General features: G+C 40.8%; 1 protein-coding gene across 3 annotated transcripts in view; it reads left to right on the top strand.

The window, feature by feature from the left end:
• Positions 1-20,233, top strand: part of LOC131467675 (low-density lipoprotein receptor-related protein 8-like) — a 69,522-nt gene that overhangs the window by 9,943 nt on the left and 39,346 nt on the right. For all 3 annotated transcript variants that reach the window (XM_058641724.1, XM_058641735.1, XM_058641716.1), the window contains exon 3: positions 13,683-13,805. In XM_058641724.1, coding sequence (XP_058497707.1) covers positions 13,683-13,805 — 123 coding nt within the window. The remainder of the gene's footprint in view (positions 1-13,682; positions 13,806-20,233) is intronic.

Here is a 20,233-nt window from a genome sequence, read left to right as displayed (position 1 = left end):
GCGGAGCAGTGGGAAATGTTAGCTGCAGTTTGCCTGACCTCGCCATTTTCAGGAAACCATATTGTGATCAAAGAGCAGAAGCTAAGCTCTGCCCTGGGATAGATTCACTCACTCACTCACTCACTCAATGACTGTCTGTCTGCCTGTCTGTCCGTCCGTTACTACAACTTTATATATTTACTCTATATTTTAAATATGTTGTTTCTCACCATACAATGTACTCACAGATAAGACGCACAAAAGACTATGAGAATCACGTGATACGCTATATACATCATCGTGAGCTGCTTTATTTGTATGCACCAGTTGTGGCATGAAATATCACGTAAGCACTTGTGACATGGATCAAGTACAAAGGGAAGGAAGGAAAAGCAGTGATTTTAGAGTGGTTGTTTTTCAGTGGTATTGTTGTAATTTAGGTATGTTTAAGTGTATTAAATAAGCCAGGCATCCCATAATACGGCACCTGTTGTTTCTCCTTCAGAAAGATCAAAGTTGAGGATGTGCTTCTTGTGGCGCGCTGATGAAATGTGGAAGATTCTGTGTCATGTATGCACTAAAACGCAGTGTTGGTCACTTTAAAAAAAAAAATCAATTAGTTATTGATACCTCTCCTAAAAAGTAACTGAGTTAGTAACTGAGTTACTGCCTTTTAAAAGTAACTATACCAGGGAAAGTAAATATTTATTTTGTTGTTCAAATGTGTCAAAGAATTTTAATCTCTCCCGCTCAACATTAAATTCAACTGTATGTTGTACAGTAATTAGTAAGATTACCCCGTTACTGAAAAAAGGGAGTATCCATAGAGTGTTGGAACGAGAACAGCTACTTCAGCAACAAGCTGGCAGATGCACCTTGTTTGGTTTGAATGAAGATAAACTGAGCATCTTTATGGGAGGCTTCAACTCACCGCAGAACATCTGCTCATCCTATTAAACAGCCATACTGCTGGGAACACCTGGCGAACGTGCAGCTTCTCTGCACTACTTACTGTCTGAGGTTCATTTTCTCTGTTTGACTATGAAAACACTGACAAAGCAGGCTTCCTTTACTGCTGTTTAAAAACAAAATAAATTGCACATTTTTATCCACCCATTCCATTATTTTCCTTTGAGGGTCGCATGGGGAGCTGGAACCAATCCCTCTTGACACTGAGCCAATCACAAGGCCAACGTACAGAGACAAAACAACTTCTATCTCAAACTTTCATGCAGTTTAATTAAGTCTCAGTCTAACTTAATCCTGTATGAATCCACAGATGAATAATGGGCATGTCTTTGGACTTTGGGGGAAAGCTGGAGGTCACACACACATTATCTACCTTTTATTCTTTGAGGGTCGCAGAGAAGCTGACACTAGGTGAGAGGGAGCGGTTACAACCTAAGCACATCTCCAGGACCAGGTCCACAGGTCCAACATACTCACAATAATGGTCAATTTCCAGTTGGCCAAATCCCCAATCTGCATGTCTTTGGACTGTGCGAGGAAGCCAAAGTACCCACACACTGAGAACATGCCACCTCCACACAGAAAAGACCTTGGTTTAACTGAGATAGGAGGGAGACTTTTGAGAAGGACAAGGAGGAGAAGAGACAAAGGAAAAGAGAGGAGAATGCAGTAATGCATCATTATGAATGCCAACTGCCATAAAACAACAACAACAACAGAGGAAGGGAAAGCAAGAAAGAAAGAAAAGGGAGGCTTTGGTGCAACACTGTGGATGTAAACTGCTGCAAACACCAAACAAGAAGAACAAGAAGAAGGAGGGGGAGGAGGAGGAGGAGGGATTCAAAATGGGAACCTTTTTTTCTGTGGGGTTATGAATTCCAATGGCATAATAATATGCTACGGTGCAGAACAGCATTTTTAGATTTCACCTTCAGTATAACCTGTAAACCGAGTGCATGTGAATAAGAATTGCCTCAGCCCTGCAGTTATAATCTGCTGCTGTAAAACCTTATTCAAAATCCAGACTGTGTTATTATTCTACTGGATGTTTGCATCTAAGTGCTGTTGTATCCGCCTGCTCTACCTCCTCCACTATCGACAGACTCTACACTGAAATCATTATCCACTGTACCTTTTAATTTGTAGAGGTGCCCCGGGAAATTAAATTACCTCATGCAAAAAGAAGCGGCCATTGCATTTTAAAGCTTGTAGCTTATTCCATGTGCAAGCTCGCATCATTTTTATGCCGAAAGCTAACCGAGAAGGATCTGTACATGCAGAACCTAAAAAGCTAGAATGTGCTTCCAAATGAGTCCAACATTTTAAAGCCATCTCTCCTTTGATTCATCACCCTATCCTGAAATCACTTCTGTTTTGTCACATTTTGTTCCTGATGAATGTAGTACAGCAGATGTATAGCAGAAGTATTATAATATATATATATGTATATATATATATATATATATATGTGTATATGTGTATGTATATATATATATATATATATACATATACATATATGTGTATATATATATACATATATGTGTATATATGTATATATATATATATACATATGTGTGTGTATATATATATATATACATATATGTGTATATATGTATATGTATGTATATATATGTGTGTGTATATATGTATATGTATGTATATATATGTGTGTGTGTATATATATATATATATATATATATATATGTAAGCTAATAAAACCCTTCACTTCTGTTTTATTAGTTCAAGTGAAGCTAAATCTAAAATGCTGCATCTTAAGTGCGTAACAAATGTCATGCTTTTAGTGGAGTCGTATGAGATTTACATGCGTGAAAGAAACTGCAGTAAAGAGAAGAGTGACTGTGTCACCTTCAGCTTCTTTCCTCAAAGACACTCCATTGGAAGGGCCAGGTGTATGCACTCATACTATTGTATTAAGCTGCAGATTCAGACACGCGGTATATGCTCTGCAGAACGTAAAAGCTCTGCGTGTTTTATCAGCAAATTATTGTTTTTTATTATTCATTTTGATTATTAATGTTAAGCTGCTCTGGTGCTGAGCGAGAAACCTTCAATCAAAGCCTCTCAATAATCTGTTTCCATGGTGAGTGGCCTCTGGACCCTTTGAATAGTTTCCTTTTTACAGTCATTCACAGTCGCACAAGCATTTGATGGACCCACATGGAAGGAATCCACTCCTACAGTCCATTAGTATCTGCTTCTCCTGTCCAACTGCCATGGCAGGAGGAAGAAGAGAAGGGTAAGACGTGGGTGAAGAAGACTTTCAAGGCAGAAAAACGGGTGCTACTTGCAGGAAGTGGGTGAATGTGCGTGTATGTTCATTATGTTTGCGTGTAACTGCCGGGTTATGTTCAAATGCAAACGGCTGCTGCCACTGAAATTGTACCATAATTACTCTCTCTCTCTGTTGCTAGGGGCAGATTTCTCCAGAACAAGAACATTTGACCTCAGGCAGTGTTACACTTATGCTAATTCTCCTCTGCAGCTGGATATGTAAAATTCTGCTCTCAAGTCGTGTCATAATCATTTTCTGTGCTTTATTCTCCAGGCCAGTGAGGGTCTTTCTCTAAATTTTGTCTGATGCTGGCATTGTGTGCCATGTTATTGAAGTTAGGCTTTTACAGGGAAGAAAATTGAAAGAGAGAGAGGCTTATTTTCTTTCCCGGGTTAAAAGGCTAATCTCCCAGTTCCTGTTATAGTCCCTTGGATAGTACATGGGTGATGTAGGTGATGATGGCACATAGGAGCTACCTTGTTGTATAGGCTTATGTGTTTGGCTGCGTTGGACTCAGATTTGCAAGGCACCTTTAGGGTTTATAAAAAAGGAATAAAGCATTAATCGAAAGCAATGAAACCGTTCATGAACATCTTGTGTGTTGTGTTCAGGAAAGCAATGTAATGACATATTTGTGGTTTTCTGCAAGCACTCTTACAGATTAATTTAACAGCTTGTTATCAACATTAAGCCTTATTCACACTTCTATGTATATATGTATATAATGACCGTGTGTCTTTTACCCATAGTGGTTCATTAGCAAGATGATATTCCTTCACCTGAACCTAACTGTAGGTCAGAGTTGACCAGATAATCTTCTCGTTGCCTGTGTTTAACAAAAGCTTACCAATGCTAGCCTAACTTCAGTCTAAATATTTTACAGTAACGTTTGGGTACAGTAAAATAATGCTCTTGTAGAGCTCGATGAAGAGCTGACCATTTGAATCCGGTGTGTTGGAGCAGAGAAATCATCGAGAACATGCAGGACAGTGGGTCCTCACGGACCAGGACTGAGACACTCTGGGCGAGACAATTTGTAGAAAATATGTAATTGTGATTTTTGTGAAAGACATTTTCTTTCAAATTGTGATTTTGTTTGGAAAATGAAGTGGTCATCAGTACATGCCATTTGGAGTGGTGACAAAGGCAACTGAGGTCTTAAATTGTAGTCTTTTTGTATGGCTGCACTCTATATGTATTAACATGTTTGGACGGGTGACTTCCTGTCACTTTACATGTGACTGGAGAAGAATGGATAATGTAGCTGCTGTTATCACAAGGGACAGACTCTTAACAGAGGCTTTTTCCACAAACGTAACACTACACAGAGGTGGTAGAGTCAAAATGTCAACATCTGGATAAAAAAAGTATTTCATTTGTTTGGGTGTTTGCCAACTGTTTGGTGCTAGACATGAAAGCTTACTTTTACTAGATTCACTTTGTTTGTACTTTTGGATTGCCACAAAATATCAGCCAACATGCTGAAATGGTGATGTAAATCTTGGTCACATAGACATCATGAGCGTGTTAGCGCGTCGATCTCAAAATAATAAAAATAATAGCCCTAACGCTTTTTCATTGTGACAGAACTGACAGTGTCGCTTACTGTATGTCTCCGTGGTCAGTGATGGATTATAGTTATAACTGCTTCTGACAGCCGGATGAGGATGGAGAGTGAAATGAGATGATTGTCCTTGTGAAGGGGAAATCACTTTGGGATTCCCACAGTTAATTTCCACTCAACTGATGCTCTACAGCACAGACCCTCAATTCTAAATGAGACTTGTATTGCTGCAAAAATACAGTTTCAGCTCCCACCAATACTGTCACGTTGAATGAAGCCAAAGTTCAGAGGTAAATTTGCTCTCGGGCATAGTCACATTATGGATGATGTCAATAATCCTGAAATAATGTCATCTTTAGCTTATACGAGTGAATCCGAACATGGCATGTGATTTTCAGTAAATATGCGTCTGAGATCTTTAAGATTTGGAAAAGTTCTGCATTACAAATGTCTTGACTATCTTCGTACTGTGGGCTTTATGCTAAGACTTCTTTGATATCTTTAAAACTAACGCTGGAATATATGACCAGAACTCTTAAAGATGAGGTCTGAAGACACTTCAACTCGACTTTAAAAAACAAATATGTTCTTCCCTCTGTAATATCTTTGAGCACCTACCTTAAGCAAGCCAGTGAACCCCCCCAGCTGTGCCAATGGATGTGCTGATTGCAACACGCTGTGCTTTTTCTGTAGTCGCAGGTTTCAGGTGGTGCTGTAAATGGTTTAAATGTGAAGAAAATCATTGCAGAGAAAGACTAAGTGTGTGCAGTCTAACATTTCCTCAATCATTAGCGGTTAAAAGTGGGGACTGTGATCAATACATTTCTGAAGAAAAGGTCTGAGCAGAAAGCTGTGACAGTGATAAGATAATACAACACTTTCAAAACGTGCAGCCTCTGCAGAATGTGTAACTTGTGATTGTGAGGATTTTGGTTTGAATCCAGACTGTGGTGTTTTTAGGGCAGGAGGAAGGAGCGTCTATGCTGCTATGCTAATTTGAAGTCATTCTTGCTAAAGTGTGCAGGAGAGGCTCGACAATACACACCCTCAAAATGTGCATTTGTTCAACAATATGTCTTTGATGGCAAAAATACGAGTGTTATTTAAAGTCATTGACAATTTCCTTTCTCAGAATTCTTGCGTTAACTTGAAAAACAATGAGATTGACACAGCACCCCCCGCGACCCTCATGTGGCAGAATGAAGCGCTAGAAAATAGATGGATGAATAAAAGAGAACCATCTATTTTCAACCATTCCCTGTTTTCCTGCTCTTTACTGATAAAAGATGGATTTTTTTGGGGGTGAATGTGGCTGCTCCAGCTGTGCAAAAGTGCACAATATCTGACCTTTGGAAAGGATTTAAAAACGGCAACAGTGGCCGGTTTGTGCAAAAATCCGCCAGTTAAAACCTTGTCTGCCTCTGTCACCGCTCACTGTAATTAGATTCCTCTGTCAAACTGATTTATATCTCTCCAAGCATGTGAGACGCTCAGCAATTGCTTGCCTCTTCATTTGCAGCAGCTCATGTTTTTGAAGGCACAACAATCCTCAAAGAGAAACTTTGCCCTAGCACTGGTGTCACGTCGGATGACTTTCAGCGACGCTAACAGTCACAAATCACTCTTCAGAACATGGAGGCGGGCAGTCCATGATGTGTAGCTCTATGGCTCCTACCTGCTGCTCTCTGACAGGCTAGTTGAGCAGTTTACTCTCTCCATCATCATGCCGTCCTCTTCTGCTTGGCTTTGTTTTAATTCTTGTGAGATTTTAATTGAGCTTTCCAATGAATCACTGGTGCAGTGCAAAGAGAAGAACATGTACCTCTTGATATAACTGTGTTATCACTTGCTTTCAATCATTCCAGCAGAAATAGTCAATGCATCGGGTTGGCAGACATTTCACCTAGATTGCATCACTCATGCTGCTTTAGTAACAGCACGTTTGAGCTGTAAAGGATGCACAGATCATGGAATGCTTTGTATTTTGTTTTTAAAGATTCATAAAAGAATCAAAATATCAATTGTCAAAAGGTCCTTGGTTTGAATCCTGTTTCTGCCCATTGTGTGTATGTTTTTTTTTTCTGGATCCTTAACGGAAGCTCGGAATTCTCTGTGGGTGAGGATGTGAATGTCAGGTTGTCTTTGTGTGTTGGACCTGTGAGAGGCTGAGGACCAATTGTCCAATGTCAGCTGGGTTTGATTCCAGCTCCCCTGGTAACCCAGTACACCTAATGCATATGGTGTTATTGCTAAAATGTATTGGGGCTGCAAATAACAATGGTTTTCATGATCAGTCTGTTCTATCATTCATTATTTTGAACTGTTCATAAAAATGTTTGATCGTGAAAATAATCAGTGAACAAACATCAAAAAGATGGCATCCTTCTTTTATCCACAAAGAAAATATATTTTAATGTATGGTCATAATGAAGTCAAGAAGTCAGTACATATGACAATTTAAGATGGTGAAATCAGACATTTTCTTTTAATTTTATAAAACACTTGAACCAATCCAAGAAGACCCGGGTTCACAACCTGGCTGGAACAAGGGCCTTTCTGCGTGGAGTTTGCATGTTCTCCCCGTGTGTACGTGGGTTTTCTCCGGGTTCTCCAGTTTCCTCCCACAGTCCAAAAACATGCAATATGGGGATTAGGTAAATTGGACACTCTAAATTGACCGTAAGTTTGAGTGTGAGAGTGGATGGTTGTTTGTCTCTGTGTGGCCCTGTGATGGACTGATGGACTGTCCCCGCCTATCGCCCTATGTCAGCTGAGATTGGCACAGCCCCCCCCCCCCCCCCCCGCGACCCTCCTGTGGAGGATAAAGCGGTAGAAGATGGATGGATGGACTTGAACCCATCAATCAGTTATTGCGCATCCTCCTCATGTGTCTTCTCTCGCCATTCCTACAACTGACCCGCTGCACTCAACACTTCACGTCTCCACCTCGGCTCGCCTTGTACCAAATGAACAAAAAAAGCCCAAACCTTTCTGGGTTACTGGTGCAAGGCGTAAGGCCCATTTTCTACTCTATTGTCATGCGCTTCACATCTGTCCGTCTGTCCCAAACATCACTGCCCTACATGTCTTCGTTGGTATGGATGTTACGTCATGAACTGAACGTGCCCCGGACCGTGACGTACCTACCAAACGGGACAGATTTTGTTAAGTGAACCGCTCCACCCCTACTCTGACTACTCTCACTCAGTTGCCCTCTCAGGATTAGCTTATTTTCATCAATCAAACACATCACAGATCTCCCTGCTCTGCACTAGACACAATCAATTATTGATTGTGTCTAGTCTTATACATTTTATTACCACACTGTCATGAATAATTTGCAACCCTTTATGTCCCAGCAATTCAACAATCACTGCTGTGTTCAAAGACCACAAACCACAATCTGTTGTTTTTGTTGTTCAAAAGTCACATTTTGAGTGTTTCCGATAAATCTTTTCACGTATCCAAAATGTTGAGATTTTGTGGCAGACCTTCATTTGTCTTACTCTCCACACTTGACCGACCTTAATTTGAAGTGTTCAGCATGGTTGACTCTAACATATACAGAGGCATCTGACGCTTTGGCTAACCGCCTGTGTGTTGCATGGCTACATGGACGCCAGACTGCTCGGATAAAAATGTTGACGTGTGGCTGTAGATCAATTGCGTTTTGCTTCTGAAAACCAGCGAGCACAGGAAGAAGTGAGTGTGGCAGAAGGTCGGACACATGGAGAAGGCATCATGCAGGGAACGGCAGGGACATGTACAGTATACGGGCATGCATGCATGTGTTTGGCCATATGTTTGCTGATATTCAGATGGGTGGCAAATATCACATGACATCATTCTGATATTTCACCTACAGCACCAACCACACAGACACACATTTGACTACACTTCACTGTTATGTTGATCACATATTGCACTGCTCGCCCGTGATGCCTCCAGATGAGTCAGCAGATTTTTTTGGGTGAAGAACCTGAAATGCATCCACATGCCGCTTCATACGTGCTTTGGTGTTCTGATGGATTCAAAGTGGGTCTATTGGCCAAACTGCGCTCACAGCACCCTCTGCTGGACCACACAATAATTACTTAAGACAGTCTGATGTAATTCTAGACTGTATAGTTTGAACTTGACTTGAATTTTAAGGCTAGAGTTTAAAGTAATTCCCCACACGTTTGAATGGAGATCTGAATTTTTGGATAATAAGTGTACACCATGTTTTATATTAACAATATCTGCCCGTTTGCTTTCTCTTGTCTGTAGTATGTTCATTGTGATGGTTTGCAAAACGGACAATAGAAATGGTTAACACATGAACACATCTGTTCCTGTGTTTGTTTTTTTCAAACAGTTCATTGTTTGATCTGTTGGTTTTCTGTGCCAAAAAAATTATATATTTGTGACACTTATATGTCTACACCTCTTTTCCCATTACTTTGTCTCTTTCCCATGTGCTCCATTCATGTTGATTGAAACAAAACGGCAAATATCAGCCTGATTAATCCGGACATCTAATGCCATAAAGGCTAGAAAACCTGCCACAGTGGCTGTTATCAATTGTTAAGTGCATTTAGGTCTGGGCCCTGTATGGGACAGCGACTAGCCCTGGATCTGGCCCTGGTCCACCTATCAATGAGTTCGGCTCAAGGAGAAAATATATGAGGGGATCAATTAGTTCTTCTTTTATTTCAAATTCTGCCAAGCGACTTCAAACAAAATATCACAACATTGATTCAAGCTTTATTTTTGGAAAAAAATGTCAGCCCTAGTTAGGGCTCAGTCCCATGTGCCTTTTTAAATTCCTCTCGGCTCCGGTGGCTTACTGCTGTTTGCACAGTCCTGACTGACAAGAGACAATACACGGTGAAAAATAAAAAATGCTGAGTAAAAGCATCAACACTCTAAAGGCAGATGTGGGAACCTTCTAGGTATGTAACAACACATACCATAATTAGAAATGATCAAAGAAAAAATTGTCTGCCCTCGAGCAATCCTCGAGACTCCAAATAGGCTAATTAAGTTCTATAATCATTTGCTAAAACTATTTCAAGAGCAGCCTGTTGAGGCCCGGTGAATGCCACGCTGTATTTTGTATGCCACAATATTCTATTAATTTTGGAAGGTTTTTGTCATTTGCATGCTTAAGCCAACAGGATACATTATGTTTCCTGCTTTGACAACGCCCCCCCTCCACTTCACTTTCAGCTAATGAGGCCATTTGTCTTGTGTTGCCCAAGAGAATGTGCTTATCACTGCATTACCTATTAAGCCTCTTGGAAAAACTGGTCCTAATAAGGCAGTACCTTATTTCTGAGGAGCGAACAAGCAAGAGCAAACAAGACAATTTCAAATTCTCCCTATTAGCATATCCACTCACCTGTGTGGCAAGGAGAATGTTGGCGAGGGGTCATGTGATCACATAGGTCCACTAGTGGTCATGTGACAGCTTCTGCTGCAGTTTCAGTGCGTGTTTTGTGGTTTTTTTGCAAAGTCATGTCAATAGTCTGTAATGTCGATTTGCATATCTTTAAAACAACAATCACGATATTTATCTTAGACGATATATCTTGCCCACCTCTTGTCTAACGTGCATGGCTACATGATTGGAGCTCAAGAAAGATGAAAGGGAGAAGGAGCTGTAAAATTCTGACATCAGCCCCAGAGGCGGAGGCGCCAGGTGTGGTTGTCGGAGCGTGGAGCTCCTTCACACTGAACCTCCTCCAGGAGACATAACATGGCTGGGTGAGCTCCCCTGTGCAAGGCCCTCATTCTGTTTGTGCCACATCTCATTTGTATTTCTCACATTATGTGTGGTACACACAACACAGAATGTATCAGTGTGTTTATTTTCGTTCTTCCATTAAAGTATCTCGAAGACACAACAGTGAATGGCTTTACATGTGTGCAGCACATTTTGATTAATGGACTGGATTCATTTGAAAGAATATTGCCTTTTTACTTGGTGTCACACTTTCCATTTCAAATCCATAATGCATTATTAGTCACTTTGCATCTTTGCCGCATGTGATGAATCGCTCCTGCTACTGTATTTTCCATCCTGCCAGCTAACAAGTTCTTCTCAGTCTCCCGTCACCTTCCTCTACAGCCCTCCCTTGCACTTGCTGACTTAACATTTTAAAGCCTCCCCTAATTAAAATAGAAAGTTATTCCAAAACAGATGGCATGGGATGGCTCAAGTAATCATTGCCAAGTGAACCATGGCCCGTGTAGACCTCGAGTGAAATGCAAGTTCAATTGGATTAAGTAAGAAGCACAGACACTCGGAGAGAGACAGTTTGAGCAGACACATCTGACCTGAAGAGGCCACATATACTGCATCAATCTGAGATGTTCAAGGTCCCTGTCATGCCCTATTGCGATGATCATGCAGCGCTGTGCGAGTGATCAGCACATACTCAACACTGCCCTTGTCTCTCCTTTTGTCCTTCTCGTGGGAGTCAGATTATTCAACAACATAATTGTCAGTTGTCAGTTAGTTGGGGGCGACTGTAGCTCAGTGGTAGAGGTTGTGGGTTTGATTCTGCTAGTCTACATGCCGATGTGCGTTATTCTCACTTCAGGGTTGTCCTAAAAAAAACCCGGAAGACTACATTCGCATTTTTTACGTTCACCTTTCAGGATCAATTGGGAAGATCATGTGAATGTAATGTTTCTGTTGAGGATGGTAGAAATAAACTCTCAGTTTGAAGCTACACCTGCCAACATGAGCGATAAAATCCATATGTCAAATGTGACCGCACTACCAACGAGTCTTGCATACACGAGGGAGGTGAGGGTTTAAAGGATGTCGCAACCCTAATTTTTGACATCACTTGACTTCACCTCTAACAAAGGCCCGCGTCTCGGCGGCTCCCTAATGAGGACACAATTGGCACTTCAGCTGCTGAACAGTGGCAATCAAAAATGTGTTTTGGTGTCGTGGCAGACTTAGACAAGGGAAACAAAGGAGGAGAAGAATGGTAGAACCCTATGTTAGAGGGAACAAAGGGAGAGGGAGTGTTTGTCTCTGCAGCTTAATGGGGTCAGTTCATTACGTTTTGCAGGGAAAAATGTTCATTTGAAAAGTGAAATTGTGGTTCCGGAAACACTTATTGCAGAAACTCGTGTCCCGTTGCAGCACATGAACCATTTTGTAATTTCTTTTAATAGCATCGGTTTGACTCTGTTACTCTGACACAGGATATGATTGAGAACAGGACGGTTAAACATGATTGAGGATTGCAAACATGCAGTCAGGTCATAAAACAGGACAGGTCATTCTCAGGGTACCCATACTGGTGGTTGGTCATTTTTTTTATAATTGCACTTTTGTCATTAACAAATGTAAGGTTTTAGCTTTGATAACTGTTGATAAATACTATGTTCTCATGCAACAAAGACAGAAATACTCAGTCAATCAAACAAAAGACAGGTAAAGCAGCATAGCTCTATGTAGGGATATTGTGAAATGGAAATAAATAATTACAATTAATTTAGTTATTCTTAAAAAGTAAAAAGCAAAACAAATAGTCATGTGTGGTGACATATTACTGAAATATCCCTGGATTTAATCACCCTTTATAAATGAAAGAAAAAGTCAACACTTCTACACATTCAAGCTAAATACCAGCAGTTGTCAACATCTCTGTTGATTGGAGCATTTATTTATTTCCGTGCTCTTGTTCATTCCAAGTATTGGCAGCTCTACAACACCATGTGTGCAATCGTTATTAGCTTTTTAGCTTTTCCCCCCACAGTAACTTTTATAACTCTATATTGCTACCTTTTTCATGCCGGCTGTTTTATTAAAGTTAAAAATAAACCCCTTAATCACTCATTTTATTTATATTTTACTAAAATATAAAACTAAACATTGTTTGTCTTAAACAAAGCATGTGTTGGGATGCAATGTAGGACATCAGTGTCTCAGCCAACTGAGGACGGCCCTGATATTGCCTTTTAAATTGGTGTGAGCTGAGCACAGCAAAGAATGACTCACACACGCTTCCCTTATAACTGCCCAGGTAACCTTCAGCTCCCTGGTCATCTCTAAATGCTATATCTAATTTGAAACATCAGAGCGAATGGAGGACCAGTTTTAGAAACAATTGTGTCTGTTTAACAACAGCAGAGCTCCTGTTTGTCAGTGATTTATTACACCATGTCGCAGGTCCTTCCGCAGACCGAGAGAAATGAAAAGCCCTGACCTCTGCCTGCCTCACGCGCTCTGGCTGAGTTTTCAGCTGATTTGCCATTGGTTGTTTGCTGTGTGCGCTTGTCTTTGTTACCTCTTTAGGACGTTTTCTTGCATTAACACTGACCTCGTCAGGACCAGTAGTTCAAATTGAGACCAAATCCTAGTTCTACTGAAGCTGGAGCTCATTCCTGAGGCTCTGGGTAAAGTTTAGGTTAAGGAATAAATTGTGGTTAGGTTTTCTCTCATTGCATAAATGAACCTTTTCCACATCTGTTTTTTAAGTGCAGCTTTCTGTTTCAGTTTGCAGGTGAAAAGTTTTAACCGTCCTAATTCACCCTCTATACACTGTGATTGAAAACCTCGTAAAGAGAGATGAGACCGGCAGATGGATGGGTCATACAGCATAGTGTAGAAGAGTTGAGAAAATGGGGGAAAATGGAGATACTGTAATTAGTGAGAGATATCAGGAGAAAGAACACTGGGGAGGACTGCATAGTAATCATTTGAGAGATGGTGAGCCTGATCTCTTCTGATAAGAAGATTGATTTCTGGGATTCAGATAATATTACCAGTTTCATGGCAGAGCTTAACACGAGAGCCGGAGCCTGGCGATGCCTTGTTGCCGCCATTAACAGCCCTGTTCTCTTTGTCTGCCCCTCTTTCTCTCTGAGCAGCAAGGAAAACCTGTGCCCCTGCAGAGTTTGCCTGTCTAAATGGCCAGTGTGTCCCGGGACGCTGGCGCTGCGACGGGGAGCCAGAGTGTCCCGACGGCTCTGATGAGGCAGAGGAGACGTGCAGTAAGTGAAACCGTTCACCTGATCACGTACGAAGTCTGAAACGCTGCAAACGAGTTCTGTCAGATTATCTAAATAGTGCTTTTCAATCCACTGATTTTGACTGATTTTGCTGGTATAGGAAATAAGTAAATTATGTTGTTTTTTGGCACTTAAAAGTCTCTATGTGCCAATAAAACAGAAATAGATGACGCTCTAGCAAGAAAACACTGCATTTCTTTTAAGTAAATGAAATGCCACTAGTTCACAGTTTCATCACAGTTTATTTTAATTACTAGCAAGCATTTGTCAAAACTCTTCACAGAGTCGGCAAAACTGAAGCAAAATGTGTTCAGTGACCACTGTCCCCAAAGTTCATGAAGTTCATGAGTCAGTCACCTGCAAAACACTAAACCTTTGCAGCAAACGCTAACACACTTTGTTCAAAACAGTTAAAAACACACTTGAGTCAGAATGATGGGAAAGTCGTACGATTCTGCTGCAGGCACATTTTAATCTGTGGCAACAAATGTGTAGAAAATAATGCACAATAAAATGAAATAATCACAATAATTTTAAATACAGGTGAGTGAAGTTGCATCTGAAACACCATCTTATGCTGCTGTGTTTCTAAAGTAGCCCAAAGAGCTTGCTTCACCGGCCAGAGCTTGCTTTACAAACAAAGAAGAACTTCATCCTTTCTTGTTTGCAAACGCCACCATTTGTTACAATCTTCAGTCTCACATTTCGATTATTATTAATTTTTACACTGACCTCTAAGCTGCTGATCAGTGTATAAACCATACGCAGTCGCAAGTGTTGACATTTCTCTTTAAGGTTTTCCCAGATTGTGTTGTTTTTTTGGTTTTAACGGAAAATTCGGATCAGACTCTTCAGTCAAAAAAGATTGTGGCTGGATAATTATAGTGGCATTTTGTTTGCTGCACCTGGATATGCATTTGCGCCCTCCCGCCAGTCGTTTTCAGACAAGATTTAATTTGACTCTACGGCGGGTTGTGTTCACATTGCTAATTTCCCTTGTTATCTCAGTTCTGGCAGCAGTTCAGCCACCTCACCTCACCGCCTCCTCTCACCCACGCACTTCAATGCTCAATGCAGTCTGATGGTGAGTGCAAGAAAGGGCCTCAATTACTTCTCTGCCAAGCTGTTAGAGCTGGGGATCTTTGGCTGTCTCACTTAAAGCCAGTGCCAGTCTAGTTCTCCCACACACAGGCCCTGATGAGGCAGAGGCGAGTTGACGTCTCCACAACCAAGCAGGGATGAATGAGTGGGAGGCTTGAACCAGATATTAATTGTTTTCTTTCTTTTATTAAATGCTAAATTCTTCGTCTCGCTAGGCTGCTCACTTCTCTGTTGGAGTTACAGATGTCAGACAGAGCTGAAAGCACTTCACCGGTAAAGTGTGATGTGGAAGGAAAAAGCAGAGAGTCTCTGTATGGTGACGAAAAAAAGCCCTCAACCCTGCCAGGTCTCAATGAGACAGGTTGATAGCACCATTATCTGATATTTTACACCACACTTGCCTTTTTAGGGTTTTATTGTAGAGAAACCAAAACTACAGGAGGGTTCACTGCTCATGTTCTCCTTAAACCCTGTTTAAAATGTTGTAAGTGAACCCTAAGCTCGCCAGATTGTCTGAGAAGACCGAAGAATAGCAGGTGCTTCAATCTCACCCATACAAATACTGTATTAGAGCTTTATTATTATGGGATTCCATACTGAAAATCTACGCAGTTTAGACCTCTGAAATAAAGGCACTGGAAACTTTTGTTTTCTTTCTTCCTATAATGACCCTACATGTGGGAGCAAAACTTTTTTCTCTCAGAATTGGTACAGTTTTGATTATTTTATGCAAATGATTACTGTTTCTCTCTTTCTGCATATCTGCAAGATACTACAAAATAACTTGACTACTCGAACAGATTACTGTCGGATGGTGCCACTAGATTTGCTATGTACTTGACAATATCACTGTCATCGAATCTAATCAAATGACATGCAAAATAAATGATGCCAAATTATTTAGGCTGTAATTCTGTATTAGCTATACATAAATTGGTTTTGTATTTTGTTATGAAAGAAATGTATGATCAAAAAATAATGACAACCCTAAATGTTGAAGCTTTTATGACACTGCAGAACCTACAAGTTAAAAGGTTCATAAGAATGATTTAAAAGTCCTGTCAGGGTTTTTTTTTTTCAGTATTTGACGATGTGAAAGAATATCCTGGAACATCTTTTAGAGCCATACTTTTGTCCATGCACAATACTGTCACTATGGGAGAGAATAAAACTGCACCCAGCCAAGCACGAAATTAATCAGGAAAAAGCCAAATGAATATTTCGCAGGATATTCGTTCTAGTTTTGTTTAATTTTACTGGTTGGCTTGATGAATAATGACAGTTGAGGGTGAGGAGGGAGGCATGAAGGAACCTCCAAAGGATAACAAGTTCAAATTGGAGCCAATCCCAGGTGACATAGGACAAAACAGCTTGTTTTTCAGACCTCTAAAAGGCAAAATGTATGTGTTTTTAGAATGTAGCCTAACATATTGTTGGAGTTTGTGTTTCACTCTGCAAACAGTGTATATCTATCATTTATTAGTAGTGCTGTAAAATACGAAAAATCTCCTGTCCTGATGACATGCTCAGATGAGAAGTCTCGGAACAAAGCTGTATCCCGAACAGAGGGGGTTGTTAATAAGATCCACTTCATCACAGCTTTTCTTTCTGTTTGAGTGGCTCCAACTGGATCCGTAATTACACCGCCAAGGGCGGAAAACAAGGAAAAAGGAAAACCCTCAAGGACGGACATTGTGCAAATGTGCATGCTTAACACTGAGCAATGGCAATCACTCTACTCTTGAAAAGGCTCGGTCATCATCTGTCTCATTAACCTCGTTACCTGTCTGTGGCAGCCTCTCAATGAGGTCACAATACACAATGGGAACTACGTCTCCATGTTCATGTATTTTTCACATAAGACTGAAGAAGATGGAAAACATATACGGTAAAATTCAGCACAGTCACGCTGAAACACCACAAACAATAGCATGTTGCTCAACACCCTTAAACTCTGAAATCAATCGGTTAAACTTTGCCGACGCTCATCTTGTTTCGCTGCGTTAATTACAAAGTGACGGATGGAAATTCACACCGACAACAACCAAACTTTGACGTGTTAGTCAGCGGTGAGAATTCATTATGTAAATGGCAGCAGCGACCGGGACCTGGGTGACTGTTTTCCATACTTGGAGCATGATGCACCTTAATGTGTCATGCTCCAATTATGTTCAAGCTTGTTATGTAGCCACGCTGCTGTTTCCCACATGCAAAACATCCTACATAGTTAGTTAGTTAGTTAGTTAGTTTGTGCCACAGGTATTCACAAATAAATGCAGGTACATTTGTGTTGACGCACATTGCACACACATTCTTATAAATGAAATAGCAGCATTCGGCACAAAAGGAATAGACCGAAAAGGTGTAGGCTGCAGCTCAAGCTTATTTCGCCTACACTAGGTACTTATGTTTAGCATGTAAGAGAAAACATGCATTGCTCCTTCTTAATGCCAATGAGTCAACATCATGACGTAACTTGCAATTTGATTTGTTATGTGAACTCAGTGGCTGACTTCCACGCATCTTTACTGAATCACTGGATAATCATCATATTAAGAATTCAAATTTGGATCCACGCTAAGTTACTCGTGAGTGCTGAAAAATGAATGACTCTCTGGGGAAAACCGTGACATGCCAGAGCTAATAGCTTTTGTATCAGATTAATGCGCGATCAAGAATGAAGTGGGTCATTGCGACTGGCTGTGCTGCGGCATCTCGGCTCTTCAGCCAACGCGGTGACACTTTCATTTGGTCTCAGATTTCCCCCTGAATCACTTCTTAGGATCACAGAGTGAAAGGGGGCAATGTTAGAAAATGACTTGACTTTTCCTGACGAGAACGCTGAGTGAAAATTCATTTGACGGAGTTTAGTGTTTCCAATTCCTTGAGAAATCACAGTGGATCATAGATGTGTCTCTGAAAGAGATTTCAATAAAACCTCTGTAAGCCTTGTAGATGTTGCTTCAAACCCCACAGAGCCTGTTTCTTTTCCCTGTTAGAGTTTAAAATAAAGCCTCAATCTTACTGACTTCATTATGGGGTGTTTGTCATACACACTATGCTGCATTTTACTCGTCTGTGGGTTTCATCCTCTGGAATTACCTTTGATGTGATGAGGATGAAGTGCTATGAGAACACTTAAGAAGGTATATTTTCAGGTTTACTTATTAACCAAGAGAAACTTTGTGTGTTGTTTTGTTTCTGCCTCATTCCCACTATGATTCTTTGTTTACATAGTCAATTACTGATGTGTCTCAAAAGTAGCATTTTCTTCACTTCTTCGCAGGTGCGATAATTTGGAACTGATGAGAATCTCATCCGTTGCACAGTCTGACAGTGTTGCTGTAGTGAGGGCGTGATTATGCTGATATAACTATAGTGATTGTGCTCATACACTTTAAATGGTACATTAGCATTCATGTGGGGAAACGGATGCAGTCGCTCTCACATTGAACTTAAATGTGTTGCGTTGGGCACCAATTTGCCTCAAAGGTTAGTGTTTACCTCAATAATTTATTTTTTAATAGTTGTTTTTGATCTCCACTGGACGCTGAACTTCTTAAATGATGAACCCACAAAAATGAGGGTGGTTGTGGTTAGCGCTTTGTATGCCTGTGTGAGTGAAAGGGTGAATGGTAAAGTAGCTTTTGAGTCGTCTTCAATCTCTACACAAATACAGACCATTTAAGATTTTGGCTGCAGTTTTGCTACAATAACTGCAGCTGAACCCTGATAGAAGGATGACGTGTCACAATTCCATGTCCATTAATTAACGTGTCATGAATTAATCATTTAACGAGGAGAAGGCGGCCCTGTGATGGATTGGCAACCTGTCCATGGTTTACCTCGCCTTTCACCCTGTGTCAGCTGGGATTGGCTCCGGCTCCCTATGACCCTCATGTGGAGGATAAAGCGGTAGATGATGAACGAATGATGAGAAGAGTCACATCACTCTACTACTTCTCAGAATAGTTGCTGATTTATTTTCTGTTAATGGACAAATTGATAAATCAAAAACTGTCCTGATGAATTATGTCTCTAACAGTGTAACAGCAAGAGTGTTTAAATCCACCATTATACCCCAGTATAGAGTGAAAGGTTTGCGTCAGTGACTGCGGAGACTGCGCCAAATGTCTATAGTGTTCACTGGGATTTGGAACCCAAATACTCTAAATTGCCAACATTGTGTTAGTCTGTGTTTTTTTAATGGCTAATGAAGTGATCCAGGTGCATCACTTGATAATAAGGAGAAGTGCGTTCCACAGAAAATGACCTGCTAATGTCCTTTTTCCTCAAAATAACAATTTCCCATCTTGCTGTTTGCACCAAGATGTGTTTTTCCCGGCTGTACCAGATCTATAATTCAGAGCAGAGGCAGTGGCTTCGCTAACACAGTTTAATGAAGCAATGAGTGTGACTCATGTTTGTGTGTGAGCAATTTGTGCCTTTTTAGAAGCAGTTTTTTTAACATCTGAACCTCCCACTGATGCACACAGGTGCCATTTTGGAACACGTCTCCAGGACTTGGACACCAAACACCTCGCTGTTGGAGGACCAAAACATGTTTTTCAGACACCAGGATGTGTGTTTAACAATAACAGTGCACTCACTACATAGGAAGAGTGACAATGATGTTGCTAAAATCATGGTGACATCATGCCTGGGTGCAATTTCTCTGACAAGAAACTTGGCCAATGGGGAGAACAACCTTGTCTGGGAGCTCTGTTTGGGCTGTTTGTGTGTTGTTTGAGCTAAATGTATGAACATGATTTGATTAGCCAGTGCCAGTGTTGGAATATTTGCATAATTTATTTTGATTGGCCAACATTTAGCTGCCACTTGCAACATTTCTCAACCTCGGCTGGTTCGAAGTGAGTGAGACGCATTTGAGCTGACACTTGCACAGCATATATGCAGATCGTGTTTTCAAGCTCCTCCAGCTTCATTGTGAATTCAGGCAGCAGCAAAGCACAGGGAGCTGCCTGTAGGATGAATCAGTGCTATGTTAGGTAGTGTCCGCGTGCACAAGGTGCGGAAGGACCCTATTGTTATTCTTTTTCTAAGCAGGAAAAATAGACATTAATTTATAGGCTGCAAATGGTTACTTTGATTCATTTTATAGTCTTACGTATTTATTAAAACACCGTTTTATTATCTGAAATCATGTGTAACGCATTTTCACAGAGTTTGTTAGGTTTGGCTTTATCACAGTAGTAATTTAGGCAAAAACAACACACAGGATGGGGTTGGGAATCACAGTATACCTCACGATACGATACGCGACACGTGGTCCACGATACCAATAATAT

Source organism: Solea solea, chromosome 1 (genome assembly GCF_958295425.1).
Source record: "Solea solea chromosome 1, fSolSol10.1, whole genome shotgun sequence".
In the NCBI taxonomy this organism is placed as follows: domain Eukaryota; kingdom Metazoa; phylum Chordata; class Actinopteri; order Pleuronectiformes; family Soleidae; genus Solea; species Solea solea.
Note: the sequence above shows the minus strand (reverse complement) of the source record. Positions and strands in the feature narration are given on the sequence as shown.